Genomic DNA, 18,771 nt, shown 5'->3' on the forward strand with positions numbered 1-18,771 from the left:
TATTAGGATGTACCTGCCACACTGGCGGGCATATACAGCATTTTTTACATTGCGGCGGGCGGTACTTTCAGCAGTACCCGCCGCAATGTAAAAAAGGCATGTTGTGAATGCAAATGCCCCATAGGTCCCCCCATGGTCCCCCCCATGGGCCCCCCTTGTGCACCCCCAACACCCTGGGGGCCTACATTGGGCCCCCACATTCAGTAACCGCCATGGAGAGGCACATCTCCGCCTTCATTGAAATATTGATGGCGGTGTCTTGCATACACCGCCACATATTCAGCCCCTTTTCTGCCCGGTTGACATCGTAATATGGCGGGGGGGAAATGGGAGGCGGGCAGTGGGTATTGGCGGGGGGATTGCCAACGCCATTCGGGTGGTGGCGATCCGCCCGCTATTGTAATTGATCCCTAAGTGTCCTTTTATGTAATGGAGCAAAAGCGAAACTACCCAGGTCTATACTGATAGGGGCTTATTTACAAGCCCCTTGTGCCACTGGTGTGTTACTTTAATATGGTAAAAAGTGATGTACCTGTGGCGCAAGGGGATTGTAAATAAGTCCCCTAGAGTGTACATCGAGGAGCGTGAGGACCGGTGCTGCATGTACGAAATATATATTTTGACTATACGAGTTCACTACTAATCCTTTATGGGTTCCGGAGTAGACTCAGATAAAAAGTGCTTCAATGCCTCATCAGGGGTAGAAAGCGATATACAAATGCAATTACAATACAATACAATACAGAGATTCATAGAAATGCCCTATATAGTCCGTCCAGGAGCAAACAGTCACTAGCCCACCACCAGCACTGATGTCAGGCAGGCAGACTAAAACCCTGCAGCGTCGACCCAGGAGACATAGAGGGCAGTCAGTGGCATATATTAGATGAGGCGAGCATCACAAATGATCTAAGGGGTTCCTATACTTCACAGACAGTGGTTAAAAGTAGCCATCATGTGTGCTCTATAAGGTCCATCCAGGAATAACACGCATAGAGGCCGGGGCAAGAATGCCCCAGGAATTCTCTGCCTGCATGCAGCTAGGATAGATGCCCTGTCGTGTCCATCAAGGGGGGACGGTGCAGCGTGCTATAGACTTCGCTAGTTACAGGCGACCAATGCTGTATATCATCCATGCACGAGCGAGAGAGGAGCAGGTCCCAGCATGCATTCGTTGCAGGTAGCGACGATAAATGTGCTACAGTGCCCACACTTGAGGGTCGAAGAACAGTTGCAGCATAAATTGGTTGCAGTGACCTGCGATAAAATGTCCTGTGAGATCCACCCAGGAGCAAGATAAGACCCTTCATTGTGATCGCCTGACTTACTCAGTATCTAACTTGGCACCAACAACGTTTACCTTAATGCTGCACCATTATGGACTTTTCACTACCTTAATGGCTGTATTGTTGTATACACTTTTGTTGACTGTTTATGACCCACACAGATCCTCACATGCAATGTGAGTAAAATCATGCACATAACTTCAAAAGCACTCTGATACCTTTGGGTCTAGCTAGCACTATATGGAACTCAAAAATAAGTAAACAGGGGAGTAGTCCATGGCAGTCACTGGTCCCAAGCATCCAGGATAAATTCTATACTGGCAGGGACACTAGGAATATTCAAATGCAATTGTGAAGCCACAGTACTTTCAGAATACATGTGGATTCTCTTCATATGTTGCATAATTCGCAGAATTTAGCTAAAATAAATTGCTTTTAGCTCAGACAGAACAAGGGTTGTTAATATTGGGCTGCAACGCCACTCCAGAAAATGTAACAAAAGTTTATTGGTCACCTTCAACTGTTGATTGCTTTTCTCAGCCAGTTAAAGAGGTGGCAACTTTGAACAGATAGTGTTAGCATCCCTGGCTGGAGAACTGGGGGAGGGAACACTTAAACACTTAAATGTATTTCAAACAGAGTGGCTAATTTGGTTGCTTCATTGTCAAGATTTTAATTTTGCATTCACATCACAAACACTAATCTTTTGTAGATGTCTTAATAAATTCCGTAGGTTGGACTGGTAGATCTGTCTAATGGGGCTTTTAAGGATAGCGAATGTGCAAGCCTTAGTCAAAAGGGAGCATCATGTACTCCCATAAGCACCCATGATGCTTTGTACTGTGATAGCCACTGCATAGTAAGTGTGGATTAGCATTCACACATCTGTAAGAAATGTCTGATAACTCCAACAACCTTCTGTAGACACTTATTCTGACATATTTATGCCTACATGTGAGTGTAGACTAGGAAAAGGTCTGGGCCAATGTAATTTTTGTCATTTTTTGGATTTGACTTTACTTTTGTTATGTGAAATTCCATAAATTACCCCATTAACCTACTCCGTGTAATTTTACATAGCATTCGCTGAAACAATGTACAGGAAATGCACAGGAGCAACAGAAAACGTACCCAACCGCTTATGTTTACTGTGCTTTTGTTTATATATCCGTCCTTGTGGCAAAAAATGGCACAAGGACACATTTAAAAAAATGTAGCGCAAAATTATTGATTTGGATTTTTCATAATTATGAGTAATTTCATATAATTCTGCAGCAAATTCTTGGAATAATGGGAAAGCAAATTACGCAAATTTTACACACTCTTAGGGATAGATTTACAAACATTTTGCACTGGGTTAGCTTTCCAAAAGTGACGCTAACCAGCAAATTTTTTTTAATATAATTTAATTTCAGCTCAAAACTAGTTTTGTGCTGGAAAGTACCCTAAAAGTAACGCAAAGCAGCGTGAAGCACTGCTTTGCGTTACTTAGTGACATGGGAGGTACATAGGTGTTCCCATGCAACCACCCATTCCTTTTGATGCAAAACCCCATCTACAAAAAATAGAAGACAGGGTTTAGCGCCAAAAGTTAAAGTCACTTCAAAGGAGGCGATAAAAGGAGAAATGCTTTTATTTCTCCATTCTTTTCCTACTTTGCATGCATGCTACACTGTTCAGCACACAAAAAAAGAGGGGGAAGTGTTTACATTTGTCTTGGTATAGTATTTTGTACCTTAAGGGTACCTTTCCTGTACAAAACCTATGCTAGACTCAGGCACACATCCTAGTACTATGGCCCTAAGGTGAGTGCCTGGCGAATTTCAGCTGAAATGAGCCCCAGTGCTAGGAAGAGGGAAGGAGAGAACCATACCTCTGTAACTATGGCATTCTCCTGCTCCCTTCCTGTCCCACAACGCAACACAGCCTCTTTTGTTGCTGGGCTGTGTTGCGTGTCTTTTTTGAAAATATGGCCCTTAGTGTGACCTCTCATATTAGAGAATATTTCAGTGATATAAGCAGCCAGCCACACCTTCACAGGCTGCTTTGAGTTGGGCATGCAGGCTTCTGTGACAAGATGTCTGACTTTGCTCTCTCTCTCTTTTCTTTCTTTCCAGTTTCCTTCCAAGTGGTTGTGAAAGGAAATGGATTCCGCCATGCGCGCAATGTGGACCGTGTCCTGTGCAGTTTCAAGATTAACGAGACTGTTACTCTCAGTAAGTTGTTTTCTAAATTTGCTTCTCTTTTGATTTTTTAACATGCTGGTTAGAACGTTCTTTTAAAAAGAAAATTTGGAACAGCCGAGTTATGAAGCTAAATTAGGCTATTGCTCGTCTTGGTACGTAGACATCTGGGATCCACCAGTACGAAAAGACTTTAATGCCTGGCAAAGCTCCTGGGGGTCACCCTAAACAGCTCATTAAACAAACATCACGGTATGCATGCATCCATTATGACACATGCTTGGGCATCGGCAGCCATTTTGAAATGTTTTTCCTTTCATAGAAAACCTTTTTCAAGCTTGGTGGACATGCCAGTGCCAACAAGGAGTGGCAAAACCAATAGCGCGAAATGTAAATGCTGAAACATATTGGCCTTTTCACTGCTTGTTAAATGTTACACCATGCTTGCAGAGACTGTAAAATGAGGAAGTGGTCCTGTGCTGATGCTGAGATGGTGCTGTGCAGATGCTGAGGTGGAGCTGTGCTGATGCCTAGGTGGTGATGCGCTGATGCTCTGCTGGTGCTGAGGTGGTGTTGCACTCGCGTTGAGGTGGTAGTTGAGTGATACTGAGGTGTTGCTGGGGGTGGTGGTGTGCCTCTGCAGAGGTGGTGGTCAGGTGGGGCTGAGTGATATGTTGTGGTGCTGAGTGATGCTTAGGTGGTGTGCAGGTGATTCTGTACTGGTGCTCAGGTGGTGCTAGGTGATGCTGATTAGGTGCTGCACTGATGTGATGCTGCACTGGGGCTATGGTGATGCTGTGCTAATGCTGTAGTGGTGCTGCAATGGTATTGAGTTGCTGCTGAGGTGGTTCTGTTCTGGTGCTGAGGTGGTGCTGCACTGATGCTCTGGTGGGGGTGTGTTGGTGCTCGATTGGTGCTGCACTGTTGGTGGTGCACTTATGCAGTGGTGTTGCTGTGCTGATGGCGAAGGGGTGCTGTGGTGGTGTTGAGTGATGCTGAGGAGATGCTGCACAAGAGCTGAGGGTGTGTTGAGAGATGCTGTGGTCGCGTTGAGTGATTCTGTGCAGGTGCTGAGTGATGCTGAGGTGGTAATGAGCCATGCTGAGGTGGTAGTCCTGCACAGGTGCTCATGTGGTGCTAATCTGGCATTTAGGTGGTGCTGAGTGATGGTGACTGGGTGCTGTGATGAGGTGCTGATGCGTTGATGCTGAGGTGGTGTTGGCTGATTCTGAAGTGGTGCTATGTTGATGCTGAGTTGCTGCTGAGGTGAGGCTGCACTAGTGCTGAGGTGGGGCTGCATAGGTGGTGGTCCACTGATGCAAAGGGGGTGCTGTACTGATGATAAGATGGTGCTGTGCTGATATTGAGGTGATTCTGCGCTGGTGCTGAGTTGGTGGTGCACTGGTGGTGGTGCACTGATGAGGTGGTGCTGTGCTGATGCTGCAACGGTGCTGCGATGGTGCTGAGGTGGTGCTGTGGTGGTGCTCAGGTGGTGCTGTGCTGAGGTGTTGCTGAGTGATGCTGAGATGTTGCTGAGTTATGCTGTTGTGGTGCTTAGTGATACTGTGGTGATGCTGAGTGATGCTATTATGATGCTGAGTCTTGCTGAGGTGGTTGTCCTCCGCTGGTGCTGAGCTGGTGCTCAGGTGGTGTTGTGTGATGTTGAGTTGGTGCTGTGCTGAGGTGATGCTGTGCTGATGCTGAGGAGGTGATGCACTGATGCTGAGGTGGGGCTGTACTGATATTGAGATGGTGCTGTGCTGGTGCACTTATGAGGTGGTGCTGTGCTGATGCTGAGATTGTGCTGTGCTGATGCTGAGATGTGCTGTGGTGGTGCTCAGATGGTGGTGTGCTGATGCTGAGGTGGGGCTGAGTGATGCTGACGTGTTGCTTAGTGATGCTCAGCACCACTGCATAGTGATGATGCAGAGGTACTGAGCGATGCTGAGGTGCTGGTGCTCAGGTGGTACTGAGCTAGTGTTCAGGTGATGCTGGGTGATGCTGAGTTGGTGCTGTGCTGAGGTGATGTTACACTGATGCTGATGTGGTGCTGTGCTGATGCTGAAGTGGTGCTGTGCTGGTACTCAGTTGCTGCTGAGGTGGGGGCACACTGGTCCTGGGGTGGGGCTGCGCTGGTGGTGGTGCACGGATGCAGAGGTGGTGCTGTGCTGATGCTGATGCTGACATGGTGCTGAGCTAATGTTGAGGACGTGTTGTGCTGGTGCTGAGGTGGTGCTGCGCTGGTGTTGAGGTGGTGCTGCGCTGATGTTGAGTTGGTGATGCACGGCTGGTGGTGCACTGATGAAGAGGTTGACCTGTGCTGATATGGTGCTGAGGTGGTGCTGTGTGGTGCTGAGGTGGTGCTGTGCTGATGCTGAGGTGGTGCTGTGCTGATGTTGAGGTGATGCTGCACTGGAGCTGAGGTGGTGCTGCACTGGTTTTGAGGCAGCGCTGTGCTAATGCTGAGTTAAGGCTGCACTGGTGGTGGTGCACTGATGGGCAGCTGGTGTTGCGCTGATGCTGAGGTGGTGCTATGTGGTGCTCAGTTGGTGCTGTGTTGATGCAAATGTGGTGTTGACCTGATGCTATTCTGGTGCTGAGGTGGAGCTGCACAGGTGCTGAGCTGGTGCTGAGTGATACTGAGGTGGTGCTGACTTGGTTGTGTGTTTGTGCGAAGGTGGTGCGCAGGTGGTGCTGAGTGATAGTGAAGTGGTGCTGCGTGAGGCTGAGGTGGTGCTCAGTTCAGCTTTGGTGGTGATCAGGTGATGCTGTGCTGGTGCTTAGGTGGTGCTGAGTGATGCTGAGTTGGTGCTGCACTGGTTGTGAGGTGATGCTGCAGCGATGCTGAGATAGTGCTGCACTCATTCTGAAGCGGTGCTGAGGTGGTGGTGCGCTTATGCTGTGGTGGGGCTGCACTGGTGCTAAGTTGGTGCTGCATTGGTGGCGGTGCATTAATGTGGATGTGGTGCTGTGCTGATGCTGATGTAGTGCTGTGGTGGTGTTGAGTGATGCTAAGGAGAAGCTGCGCTGGTGCTGAGGTGTTGCTGAGCGATGCTGTGGTGGGGCTGAGTGATGCTGTACTAGTGCTACGCTGATGCTGAAGTGGTGGTGCTGCACTGATGCTGAGGTAGTGCTGTGCTGGTAGTGATGTGGTGCTGCACTGGTGCAGAGGTAGTGAAGTGCTGGTGCTGAAGTGGCACTGCACTGGGGCTGAGTGATGCTGATGTGGTGCTGGTGTTATGGTGGTGCTGAGGTGCTGCTAAGTGCACCATTTGGAGAGCACAAGGAGGCATCCCTTGATATTGGTTTTATTTCACCAACTATTGAAACCTAAGAGAAAGCATCATAGGTTGAAAGCGTGCAACTTTAAGCTGCTTCTATTTCTAAAAAACGGAGCAATTACAGCATGTATACCTCTTTAATCATATGCAAATAATCATGCTGTCTAAAAGCACAATGTAAAAAGGTCGATCCTACTGTTGGCCATCTTCTTAAAGTACACTTCCATTGAGTAAGTATATTGTTTAAGGTATGGACATTTGAGCCTATGAAACCAGAAATGTTACAGGATGAAAAACAACATTGCCTTCAGCTGAAATAGCGCTTGTGAAACCAAAGACAGTGGATAACAAGGTAAGGATATTATTTGAAGACCTCGGCTGAGCGTGTTCGGAAAGCCAAACAAGCTGAGGCAAAAGAAAAACTAGTGCACCAAACTTAACATATATGGTCAATAGTGAAATGATCCATATAACAGGGCCAGTCTCCAGGAGTGACCAAAACAGCAAAAGGAGGGACAAAGGTAAACTATTCACCACAAAAAAACAAAGGAATTTTGAAAGGCACATGAAGGAACAAATGAAAACGGATGGGCGGGCTGAAAGCCCATACAGTGGATACAACATGTCTCAAGAGACAGTGCATGCCCTGCCTAGGCAAAACCTAAATACTGCTCCAAAAATGGGAGCAGTGGATGGACCCAAAGTCTTGGTCCTTGCTCTAGTGGAGGGACAAACACAAGAAGAGGACATGACGAATGCATGCCATGATGAATGGAAGCAAAGCAAATGAGAACAAAGCTGAAGCTTGCCAATGGCAGGCTATGGGTGAGCTGTAAGCCCACTGATTGTAAACAACATTGAAGAGACAACTTATGCACTGTCTAGCCGAGATCTAAAAATATGGTTCAACAAAAGGAAAAACGTTAGGAAATCAAAGTGGGCGGATGGAATTAACTACAGGCCAACTGGTTTGTTCTAATGCTGATTCACATATTAAATTACCCAGCAGTGCTTCTTTTATAATTTATGCTGAATTTGATGATGCTGTATTTTGCAATGGAGGATTGTTTTGTTATACAACACATCAATAAATTGTCGCTTTGCAATTAGAACAACTGTTAAATAAATCATTACTCTCAAGATTACTAAAGAAGATTATTGCCTAAGGACGCCTTTTATAGCTTTTTAAATAAAGACGCATGAAATGGGTGTCTGCTAGAAGCTATTTTAAGGGTTTGCTGATGTTGTTCGGGTAAACAGTTCAATCACTAAAAAAGATTGATGATAACAATTCACAACTCCACACAATTAACTATTTAGGTTTTCTATTGTTCAGTCATGCATTTCATAAATGGGCAGATTCAGTAGGAAGTTAGCACCAGTAAAACTGCATTGTGAAGCAGTTTAGGCTTTGTGAAACATTTATTCCTAGACCTTAGAAACGCAAACATGGGAATGGAAAGACATAATTTTAATTTAACAAAGTAAGTATTTAATCCAGATGTAAAATGTGTCCAAGTACATGGATTATTACTTAATTTCCGTTTTTAAACTCTAAAAAGCTCATGTAACATATCTGCTGTTGATATTCCTTTAGGAAACATAGATTGTGTAATTCTTTGAACTTCCACTTACAAAATTGGCAGAGCAATATTTATCATGGGAAATCTTTTCAAATAAGTATTATCCACTAAGAAAAACACGTTTGAAAAGGCCAGTTGAATCAATGTAACACATTGGAAGATGTGTCTGAATGGTGGGTGATAATTCCTGAGATCCTACAGACACAGCTGTCCACTTCAGACATGAAAACATATCTCTTTAATACATGTAGACTATGGCAAAATATGTTTTGGAGATCACAATAACTTTTCATAGTGAAGCCGATATCCAGCAAATAGCATTTTTTTGTAAATGAAAAAACACTTTTTAGAATGTATGTTCAGAGTTATGCCGTTTTATTAAAATAGAAAGGGAACCTCTGATGGTCAGCATGGAGCATGAATTAAACTTTGGCACCCCAAATTAATTGCAGATTTCTGTTGTCAAGTTCTTCATGAAAATATTGTACTACTGGTGAAGTTCAACATTTCAAAACGTCCTTACTTCACAAGAGACCACAGCCTCAAGGCAATTATTACATACTGGCACTTGAAACACAAACTGTTGCCCCCTCAAAATAATCTGTAATAGTTTATAAAAATAGAAAATAGTTCATGAGTAAGAAACATTTTTTTTGCTTAGTTTTCTTGAATGTTATGTTGACCACCCTGAATGTTGAATGTACTTTGGCCAATGTTCAATCATATCTGGCTGTTACTATGTGATATTTTTATCTCTTCTATTCCTCGGATCAAATCTCACAGATTTTAGTTCCGTTGGTTTCACATTCAATACCTTGCATTGCAGTTTATTTTTCTTTTTTACAATTCAGATTTTCTGGTTAGTGTAATGTATTCTGTTTCCTCTCTTAGTGAGTGTTTGACACATTCTGGTTCTTTCTGTTTCTGGGAAACAGTTCACAGAGATTAGTGTATTCTGCTTTTGAGGCTGTCACTGACTGCACCGGCCTGCAAGTGGATCTCTAATCCCCTATAAAAGGGACTGTGAAAACACGAAGTGACTGCAAGCAGTCGCTCCGTGTTTTCATATGAATGCGCTTCCCCCAGGGCAGTGTGAGTTCGCCTTTTAATAGGTGCACCCGGCGCGAGCAATTAAAATGCATAACAAAGTCACAGATGAGCATTTAAATAAGCAGTACTTAAGTCAGAAAAACTGGACTTAAAATTTAGGGTAATTTAAGTGGACAATCATCATGCATTTCTGGACTCAATTGACAGATTCCTATGAAGTAATACTGGTCAAAGAGGATTAGCCCCCACAAGTTATATACAACACTCCCACCAAAGAGCCTATAATGGTAGTCTTCTCTTTGCAAGTGCCCCGACTACTGAAGGACCGCTGTCACAATGTGTGCAGCTCAAATGGCTCCAGCACTATCTAAAAATCATGCCGGTTGACTCAAGAAAGCATTTTCTTGTGATACCCTTTAGAGAAGAACCACAGGTTGAGACGCAGTATCCTATGTAACTGAAGTGAAAGCAGGATCAGAAATGGATATTTGATAATATCAGAGGATGAACAACCGATGTCATTCTACCATGAAGACACAATGACACCTGTTTAAAAAACAAATAAATCCTGGAGATTAGTACTGGACTATCACAGTTTAAACCCACATTGTAAAACAAGCACTGTACAGAATACACATTGGTACTAGATTAATGATGCAACTCACATGCCATAAATGCAAAACCACTACACGCAAGGGGGAAAAGAAACATGCAGAAAATAAGATTTGTGGTCATCTTTTGTCAGGTGTGGTGATTTCCAAATTAATTATTGGCTCATACTAGGGGAAGGTTCAGCACGGATGTAATCTATTCATCAGATTCACTTTGGCCTCCTTTTTCGGTTGCGCCCAGAGTCAGCGTGCATGCGCTGCCTCTGTGAGACTTTATGTATCTACAATATGGGCTTTAACCAAGCCCATCAACTGCCACTCGCTCACTGTTATGCCAATGAAAAATGTTTGCCTCCTATTGGTGGACTGCTTTCCAAAGGCCCTCCCCTGGGTGCTTGGTTGACACCCAGGCGATTTCACTTTGTGAAAATTTTTGTTGGCCATCATACTGCTTTCAGCTTCCTCCTGTTACAGCCAGTGGTGGCCCCTCCATCTCTATCACGTCTCGCTAAAGCCCTGGCTCCCATGCTCCACCACTACCCGTGGGATGGAATTTCAACACCCTGCTTTTGAAAAGGTTATTACTTTGCGCTATGTTCTGAAAGACTTTATGTATCTACAATATGGGCTTTAGCCAAACCCATCGACCGACACTCGCTCTCTGCAGTACCAATCAAAAATGCTGGCCCCCTATAATTAGTATCCACATAATTCCAAGCACACTCTGCCACATAATTCCAGTACACAAATCCACTCCACACCACACAATTCCACGCCACACAATTACACAACTAACTACTCCAATCCAAACTGCATAATTCCACAACACACCACATAAATACACTCCATAACACATGAGTAAAAAACATTGCCATTTACAATGCAAATTGCTCCAACAAATTCTAGACCTATTTCATTAGTAAAGAAAATGTTTCCGATTCATTCTTGAATCTTGTTGTTTCTAGTCCCAAGTCACTTTAAAAAAGCATTTCCAATGAATATCTTAAATATGCACACAATTTGAAAAAGACATCAATTCATTCTTGCACGCCAGCCAGCCATCGAGTCTTAACCTACATTTAATTGAAATTTCAGGCAATAACTCCTAGTAATTTAAAAATGTTTAGCCTCAAATCTACATTTGTATCAGCTCCAAAACTGACATCACCACATTGTGGATATGCATACACTTAGCAGTTACAGAGAGCATTAGAGAGAAGAGATGTCAAAATCTCTGGCTGCTGTCCAAAACAATGTTGTGCAGTCAAGAAAATGTTATGTTTTTTCATGAATCCTAGCTTCCTCAACTAAACTTTGGGGTTGAGGGGCGCTGGTTGCTTAGAGCTAGCTCAGAAAGCATTAAGTTAGCCAGTGTAAACAAAGGCTTCCCTTTGGGGTATTGTCTGAGGACTGCCAGTGTTTTTTCTTGGGTCATTTTGGCCTCTGCACTGAGACTGGAGAGGCAGAGAATATTATTGAAACTCAAGCTGGTCATTCTTCACTTTGGTTTTTCAACACAGCCTTCTAGAGAACTGACTATCTGGCAAAATACCAATTGCACGCCAACGAGGAAGGAGAAACACATGCAGTCATTTTATGGCCTATAAAGATGCTCATAAAATAGCAGATGAGCATATGAAACAGCAAAATAGAAATAGATATATACATATAATGTAGATGAATAGTCACTATGGAACCTTTATTGCCTTTATCTAGGAGTCGCAATGATCAAAAACCTAAAGTTAATGTATCAGCTTAAATATGCTGCTTCCCTCACTACATTAAAACTCTTGGGGCTCATTTAGAAGCCCTTGCACTGCCGGTGCGTCAAGTTTAATATGGGAAAAGGTGATGTACCGGTGGTGCAAGGGGCTTGTAAATAAGCCCCATAAGTTGTCAAAAGAAAATTTAAATAGTTTGAATAGACACCAGTTGTTGTTTTTGGGAGATAGTTAAAACAATGATAGGTGGATTAAAAATTGGTGACATCCTGAGACCAGTGAGAGCTGATGGGATTGAATTATTAGTTATTGAAATAACAATTGCCAGCACTGTAGAAACAAGCATTGAAGGATTCAAAACATTTCAGTTACAATTCGTTTTTAAGGCTATAGAAAATATGCGCACTAAGGCCTTGGTTATGAGTGCCTCACCTTGAGGGAGATGTTAGCACATGCACAGTAGAGAGAGACAACGGCTAATGTGGGCTGACCACTTTCCCATTGCCATATGCAATAGTAAGTGGAAGCAAAATGTGAATGCCACTTGAACAGGCCAATGGATGAAGACGGCTAACTTAATGCCGATTCGATCTCAACTCTTCTAGAGATGATTGCCCCCCATGTTATCTCTTCTAACAGATTTATCCTGTTGGGTGATTTCAATATTCATAGTGAAAACCTCCTTGACCCTGAGACCTTGCATTTCCTTAGAGAAATATCCCCTCTTGGTCTAATTAAGAAAAACAACGCTCCCTCACACAGAGCAGGGCACACTCTGGACCAAGTGCTCTCCAACTCTCAGGATATAATCTATAAACAAACGCTTCCCCTAACCTGGTCTGACCATCATATGATCACATTTGACTTAGTGGGACCTAGTGAGAACGTACCTAATAAAAAAACAGATACGCGTAGTTTTAGACAATGGCACAATCTCACGCCATCGCTCTTTTCAGAAACATTTCACGCCCCCCCTTCAGCCTCTTGACAGTACTGTTGAGGAGCACCTCAAATCTTTTCACGATGCCATTAACCTCACTTTAGATGCTACTATACCAATAAAAAAGGCCACCACCTTGGCACGACGTCCCCAGGTCCCCTGGTACTCACAAGAACTGAAGGCAGAGAAAAGCAAATGTAAGGCACTGGAACGTATCTGGCGCCGTACCAAAGCACAATCAGATAGGGATAATTTTAAAGAGATGCTGGGAAAATACCACAAGAACCTCAGAAACACCCGTAAAAAGCACATAGCATTGCAACTTGAGCAAGCCGACAACACCTCCAAAACTTTATTCCAGATTCTCAACTCGCTCATCAATCCCAAAGCTGGTAATCCTGAGGACGAACCGTCCCAATTACTCTGTGATAGCATTGCCAATCATCTGACTCAGAAGATTGAGGATATCTATTCCAAATTTTCCATCCCTTGCTCTCTGGATATAGATATACCACTGAACAGTCCCCATTCACACACCCAGTCTTTCCTAAGAGCTTTTCCCGCTCTCACCACAAGAGAAACTGAAACCCTTCTTAAATCGGCCAAGTCAGGGTCCCCTAAAGACCTAATTCCGGCGAAAATTGCAAAAACCCTTGCAACGGAATTGGCAGGACCCCTCGGTGTTATTTTTAACAGATCGATCTCTGAGGGAAAACTCCCGAAAGAATGGAAAGATGCACAAGTCATGCCAATTAGGAAAAAAACCAAAAAACTCCCACCTGAAGTCATCACAAACTACCAGCCCATCTCTTTGCTTCCTTTATACAGCAAACTGCTGGAAAAACATATTAATAAACATCTCTCAACTTTTGTTGAGACTTCCAACTGTTTGGATCATTCCCAGTCGGGCTTTCGCCCTCATCACAGCACGGAATCTGCTTTGGTTAATGTCCTAGATGATATTAGAATGAAGGCGGATGCGGGTCGGGCAGTAATTCTCATACTGCTCGACCTATCCGCCGCCTTTGATACCATCTCACACCATATCCTCCCAGACAGATTAAACACCATAGGTAGACAGGATACGGCCATGGAATGGCTGACAGACTTCCTCAAGGACAGAACCCAAACTGTTAATCTGGGCCCCTTTAAAGCCAAAACTACTTCTGTCATCAAAGGAGTACCACAGGGCTCATGTCTTAGCCCTACCCTTTTCAATATTTACATCGCCCCCTTGGCCGCTCTGCTTAGGAAGATCGGGTTTACCCCGATTTCCTACGCAGACGACACACAACTGCTCTTGGCCTATGACACTGATTCGCCCAATATCCAAGAAATCTTCTCTGAAGGTATGCTTGAGAATACTGCGTGGATGAGTCAAAATTTTCTTCAGCTCAGCACTAGTAAATTGGAAATTATGCTATTCACGGAGGCAGTCACCAGCTGGTCCCCGAGTTGGTGGCCGGAAGAACTAGATACGGCACCCTCTCCCAAACTAGTGGTAAAGAACTTAGGGATACTGGTAGACAATAAGGTAAACATGGACGAGCACATAGCATCTACCAAACGCTCTTGCTTCCATGCCCTCAGTCTTCTGCGGAAAGTTTTTCATTTTCTCCCCCCCTCTACCCGCAAGACTCTCGTTCATACTCTGGTACTTATTCGCCTGGACTTCAGTAACGCTCTCCTCATTTCCGCTAACGAATCTGCCCTGCAGACCCTACAAGTGGTACAGAATACAGCAGCCCGCCTGGTCACTAACGCCCCCTATCGTACCCCGTCCCTTCCTCTCCTGCACAAACTTCACTGGCTCCCCATCCGTAAAAGAATTCATTTCAAAATCTGCTGTATAGTCTTTAAGGGCCTACATCAGCTTGGCCCAACATATTTGGCTAACAAATTGATCACATTTACTCCCTTGCGCAGGCTTCGTTCAGAAGGCAAAGGCCTTCTGGTCATTCCCCGCTTTAGGAAAACCATGTGGGGAGGAAAAGCTTTTTCTCACCTTGCGCCCAAAATGTGGAATCAGCTACCTTCGGCACTCCGCCTCACGCACAACTACCTCCGATTTAGAAAGAATCTGAAGACGTTCCTGTTCTAAATACTATGGTCTCATCTCTCTCTAGTTCTCAGCCCGGAGATACCCCATTTGGGGTGATTCAGGCGCTTTATAAGACATCTAAATAAAAATAAAAATGTTCCTGCATGTATGTATTTTTAGTTTGATTTTTGGGGAAAACAGAAGGCTAGCCCTAGGCCACAGCTAAAGAAAATCTGTGCAGTACAATTTTGTAACATCACCATGCTTTTCAATTTAGGAGTAATAAACGAAAACAAATGGCCAGACAGGTTTGATTTTAACCACTACCCCGCCTAGTCTGACAAATTACTAGGTCGGACAACGATTTTGTTACATGAATTTATACTTTATTCAAAATTATTTTGCGAAGAATTCTTCATATGTCATCAAAAAAGACACAATAATTGACTCATACATACATTCAAAGAAATGAAACACATATATATCACAAATATATGTCACAAAAAATCACATCATGACAACTCCTGACCCCTTGGGCCAACAAAGGTAAATGTTAATAGGAGTTAAGGAGTCTGACAGTTTTAAGGTCCTTGCAAGGCAATTTGCACACTGACACCAATTTTTTAATTATTGTTCACAGTGACAGCAACCTCCAGTCCGTGTCCTGAGGAGAACCCATCGAACAACACAGGGTTCGAAACGCGTTGACTCTCCGCCTAAGATATAAAATAGAAAGGGCTATTTAGGGACAAAACAATTCACTCCCAATGCATAATCCACCTCGTTTAACCCCTACAATCAGCACCCTTGCGAGTAAAACTACAAGTCTTAGGCTGGTTTAGACAAGAAGGCTGACGCAATAATCAAAATGTCCACTTGTCTGTTTGTATTAAGGACTGGTGCCTCATAATCAAATAATTAAGAGGCATTGCATAGTTGTCTATGTGATTTTTTGTGACATATATTTGTGATATATATTTGTTTCATTTCTTTGAATGTATGTATTGTCCGACCTAGTAATTTGTCAGACGAGGCGGGGTAGTGGTTAAAATCAAACCTGTCTGGCCATTTGTTTTCATTTATTACATTGTAGTGGTCCAGGTTAGGCAGTGACAGGACCCAAGCCTCCTTTTGCTTTCCCTTTCAATTTAGGAGGTCATGTCTTGTAAGCAATAGTGCAATATTTCAACAAGTACTAATATCACAAAGGAAATTATCATGTAACATGTATATTTTGTCGATGACATGGGGCAATTACTGAGTGATATTGATTTACAACAATATGGTGCAGCCCTGCATTTCCCGCTGCGCTGGTGCCAATGCAGGCACCCTTGAACCATAGCGCAAGGGTGTCTGCGTTTAAGCAAAGATTGTTTATGTGCAGGAAGGTGTCCCTTCCTGCACATAAACAATCTTTAAATGGCATTTTGATACGTCTTTGTGTGCTGCTTAATGCAGCACACATAGAAGTTGCAAAACCTCATTTTTCTTATTGACAATCAAAGGCCTTTTGCTGTTTCTATGTGTGCTGCACAATGCAGCACACATGGAAACAGCATAAACAAGGAGAAATTAAACATTTCTCCTCGCTGTGCCTGTTTAAGACCAGGCTTTCCTTGGTCTTAATTTTTGCGCTGCCCCATATTTACGCTGCCTTTGTAAATATGGGGTAGTGTCAAACTCAATGGGTGTTGCGGTGGAACACTCACTGTAACACCCATTGCCCACCCATTTCACGCTAAGTATTGTGTGAAAAGGGTCTTATTTAAAAGGCAGCGTTAAGCCACGTTAAGTGGCTTAACGCATCCTTGTAAATAAGGCAAGGCACATATCGCCACAGGAACGTTACTAAAAGCGAAGTTCTTGTGGTGATAGGGGCTTGTAAATATGTCCCTCTAACATACAAATTAGAAATATTACTTAACTACTAAGGATAAACTCTCCTTAGAATGTAATTTGAGCTTCACTGTACTGTCGTACGTGAGCCTTAGCAAAGCACTGCAATGGGAACGCCATTGCATATTCCTGCAAACAGTCCATGCCCTGCGAGAACTGGTGGTGCATGTAGGTAGAGAGGCACACAATGTGCTCCACCCTGCTTGCATCCCCTGGCGCAGAGGTAACAGTGGTCCCTGTGGGACTCCCTTAGTTTCCTCAGTGCCACACTGTGCATGGTGGTCGCACCACCATGAAAACTGGCGGTGAGGAAACTAGTAATATGCTTGGCGGTGCCGCAGCGGTTCCACATTCATTTTTCACATTTCCTTCACACCGACCTCTCGTTCGCGCTCTCTGTCTTTCTTCCTCTCTGTCTATATATTTTCTCTTCTCTCATTCCTCTGTCTCCCTTGTAAGCTCTCTCTCAATCTTTTTTTGCCTCCCATATCCTTACTACCTCACTCTCTCAAGTTCGGTCTCCTTTTTGAGTTTTACTTCAGTTTTCTTTTTTGTCTTGAAAATTCTCCCTTTCTTCACTTGTGTTTTTTTGTGTCCATCACACTCATTTCGACCCAACCCTTGAAATCCTTTGAGTCCTGTACAACACCTAATACTATATATTCTGTTGAGTTTTGTTTTATTTATTGCCTTGCTGTTGTCAGTATTTGTTTATTTAACAAACCTTAATATTTGCAAAAGAACATTGCCCATATCAATTCAAGGGACTGCTGTCCTTGTGAGTGGTTTGAGTTCCTCATTCATCCAAATATGATTCAGGGAACAGGAGGCGTCTTGTTTTACCCCTGCTAGTAGACAAACCACCAGCCTGGTTTTGAGTTGGATGGTAATGGAGAAGCCACCTATTTCTAGAGAAAGTGTTAAACTAGAGGACAATCATCTGGTGGCATTACGTTTGCTGTACTATCCAGTCTACCTACTGGAAATCGCTTGGGGTAGCATTCCAACCATCGCTCTTTTGCCCATAATACCACGTCAGTTTGGACACAGCCACAATCAAACCAGTCTTGATTCTGCTCCAGCAGGACAGTCCAGCCTGAACTGGCGGGCCAAGTCCTCCCTGAACCGGAACACAAGCAACCCAAGACTGGTATCGCCCTGATTGGGGCCCATTAGTTCAATGTGGCTTGGTTCCAGTGGCACATTGAGCAAGGCACTCATGTCGATGACAAAGCATGCATTGATCTAAGAGCTTATTCTAAAATACTGAGCAATTTACAACATGAATTGTGCAGTGGCCTGATACCACTTTCAAGAATGTGATGCGGGCTAAGATGTGGTAGGCACCATGGTACATGCTTTCTTTTTAGAATGTTGTGCAAACTGTGTGACACCTTAAGACCTCTTTCGTGACTGCTAAGTAGGCTGTGACGTTATAGGCATGGTTACCTTTACAACAGCTGGCAGGACTCCAGATGACCAAATCCCATCTTTTAAAATTCAAATGGCATTTTGAGCTGTCTCTTGCAGAAATATTCCAGTTTGTGCCACTGAAGAGGATTAGTTGAAGTTAAATGTTTCTTGTCTTGTTGCATTGTTCGTTAGCCCTGGGCTAATTTAGGGGCATATTACCAAGGGTGGCGATAGGCAATTATCGCCGGTTTAGCGGCCGTTTTCGTCCGCTAAGCGGCGATAATTCTATTGCTCTATTAGCAAGCTGTCACTAACTGATGTTAGCGACAGCTTTTAGTCGATAGCGAGCGGTTTGGGGCCCGCTTTGCATGTCAGCGATATATATCGCTAATGACATGCAAAGTGGGCGTACCCAGCCTGTTAGCGTCTGAAAGCAGTCGCTAACGTCGCTATCGCCTATTAGCAAGGCAGGCGTAGCGATGGAAATATTCCCGCTATCGCCAAAAACTAACGCCGGCTCAGACCAGTTCTTTGCCATGTTATCCAATGGGAGGTGGATAACATAGCTAAGAGCATTTTGTCGCTAATATCCAGCGATAGCGGCGAAATGCGTGAATATTGCTGAGAATACAGCGATATTCACGCATTTCGCCGCTATCGCTGGATATTTTAGCACAATGGAGAAAAACGTTGCTAATAGCATGTTTTCTCCGCTAACATATCCAGTGATAGGCAGCGATAAAAAAATTGTCGCTAAGCCTATTTA

The 18,771-nt window shown here is 43.9% G+C and overlaps 1 protein-coding gene across 1 annotated transcript in view; it reads left to right on the forward strand.

Moving 5' to 3' along the window:
* ANTXR1 (ANTXR cell adhesion molecule 1) overlaps positions 1–18,771 on the forward strand; it is a 551,130-nt gene that overhangs the window by 244,465 nt on the left and 287,894 nt on the right. Inside the window, exon 10 of the mRNA XM_078666668.1 lies at positions 3,404–3,502. Within this exon, the coding sequence (XP_078522794.1) occupies positions 3,404–3,502 (99 nt within the window). The remainder of the gene's footprint in view (positions 1–3,403; positions 3,503–18,771) is intronic.

Source organism: Lissotriton helveticus, chromosome 11 (assembly GCF_964261635.1).
Source record: "Lissotriton helveticus chromosome 11, aLisHel1.1, whole genome shotgun sequence".
NCBI classification, from domain to species: Eukaryota; Metazoa; Chordata; class Amphibia; order Caudata; family Salamandridae; genus Lissotriton; species Lissotriton helveticus.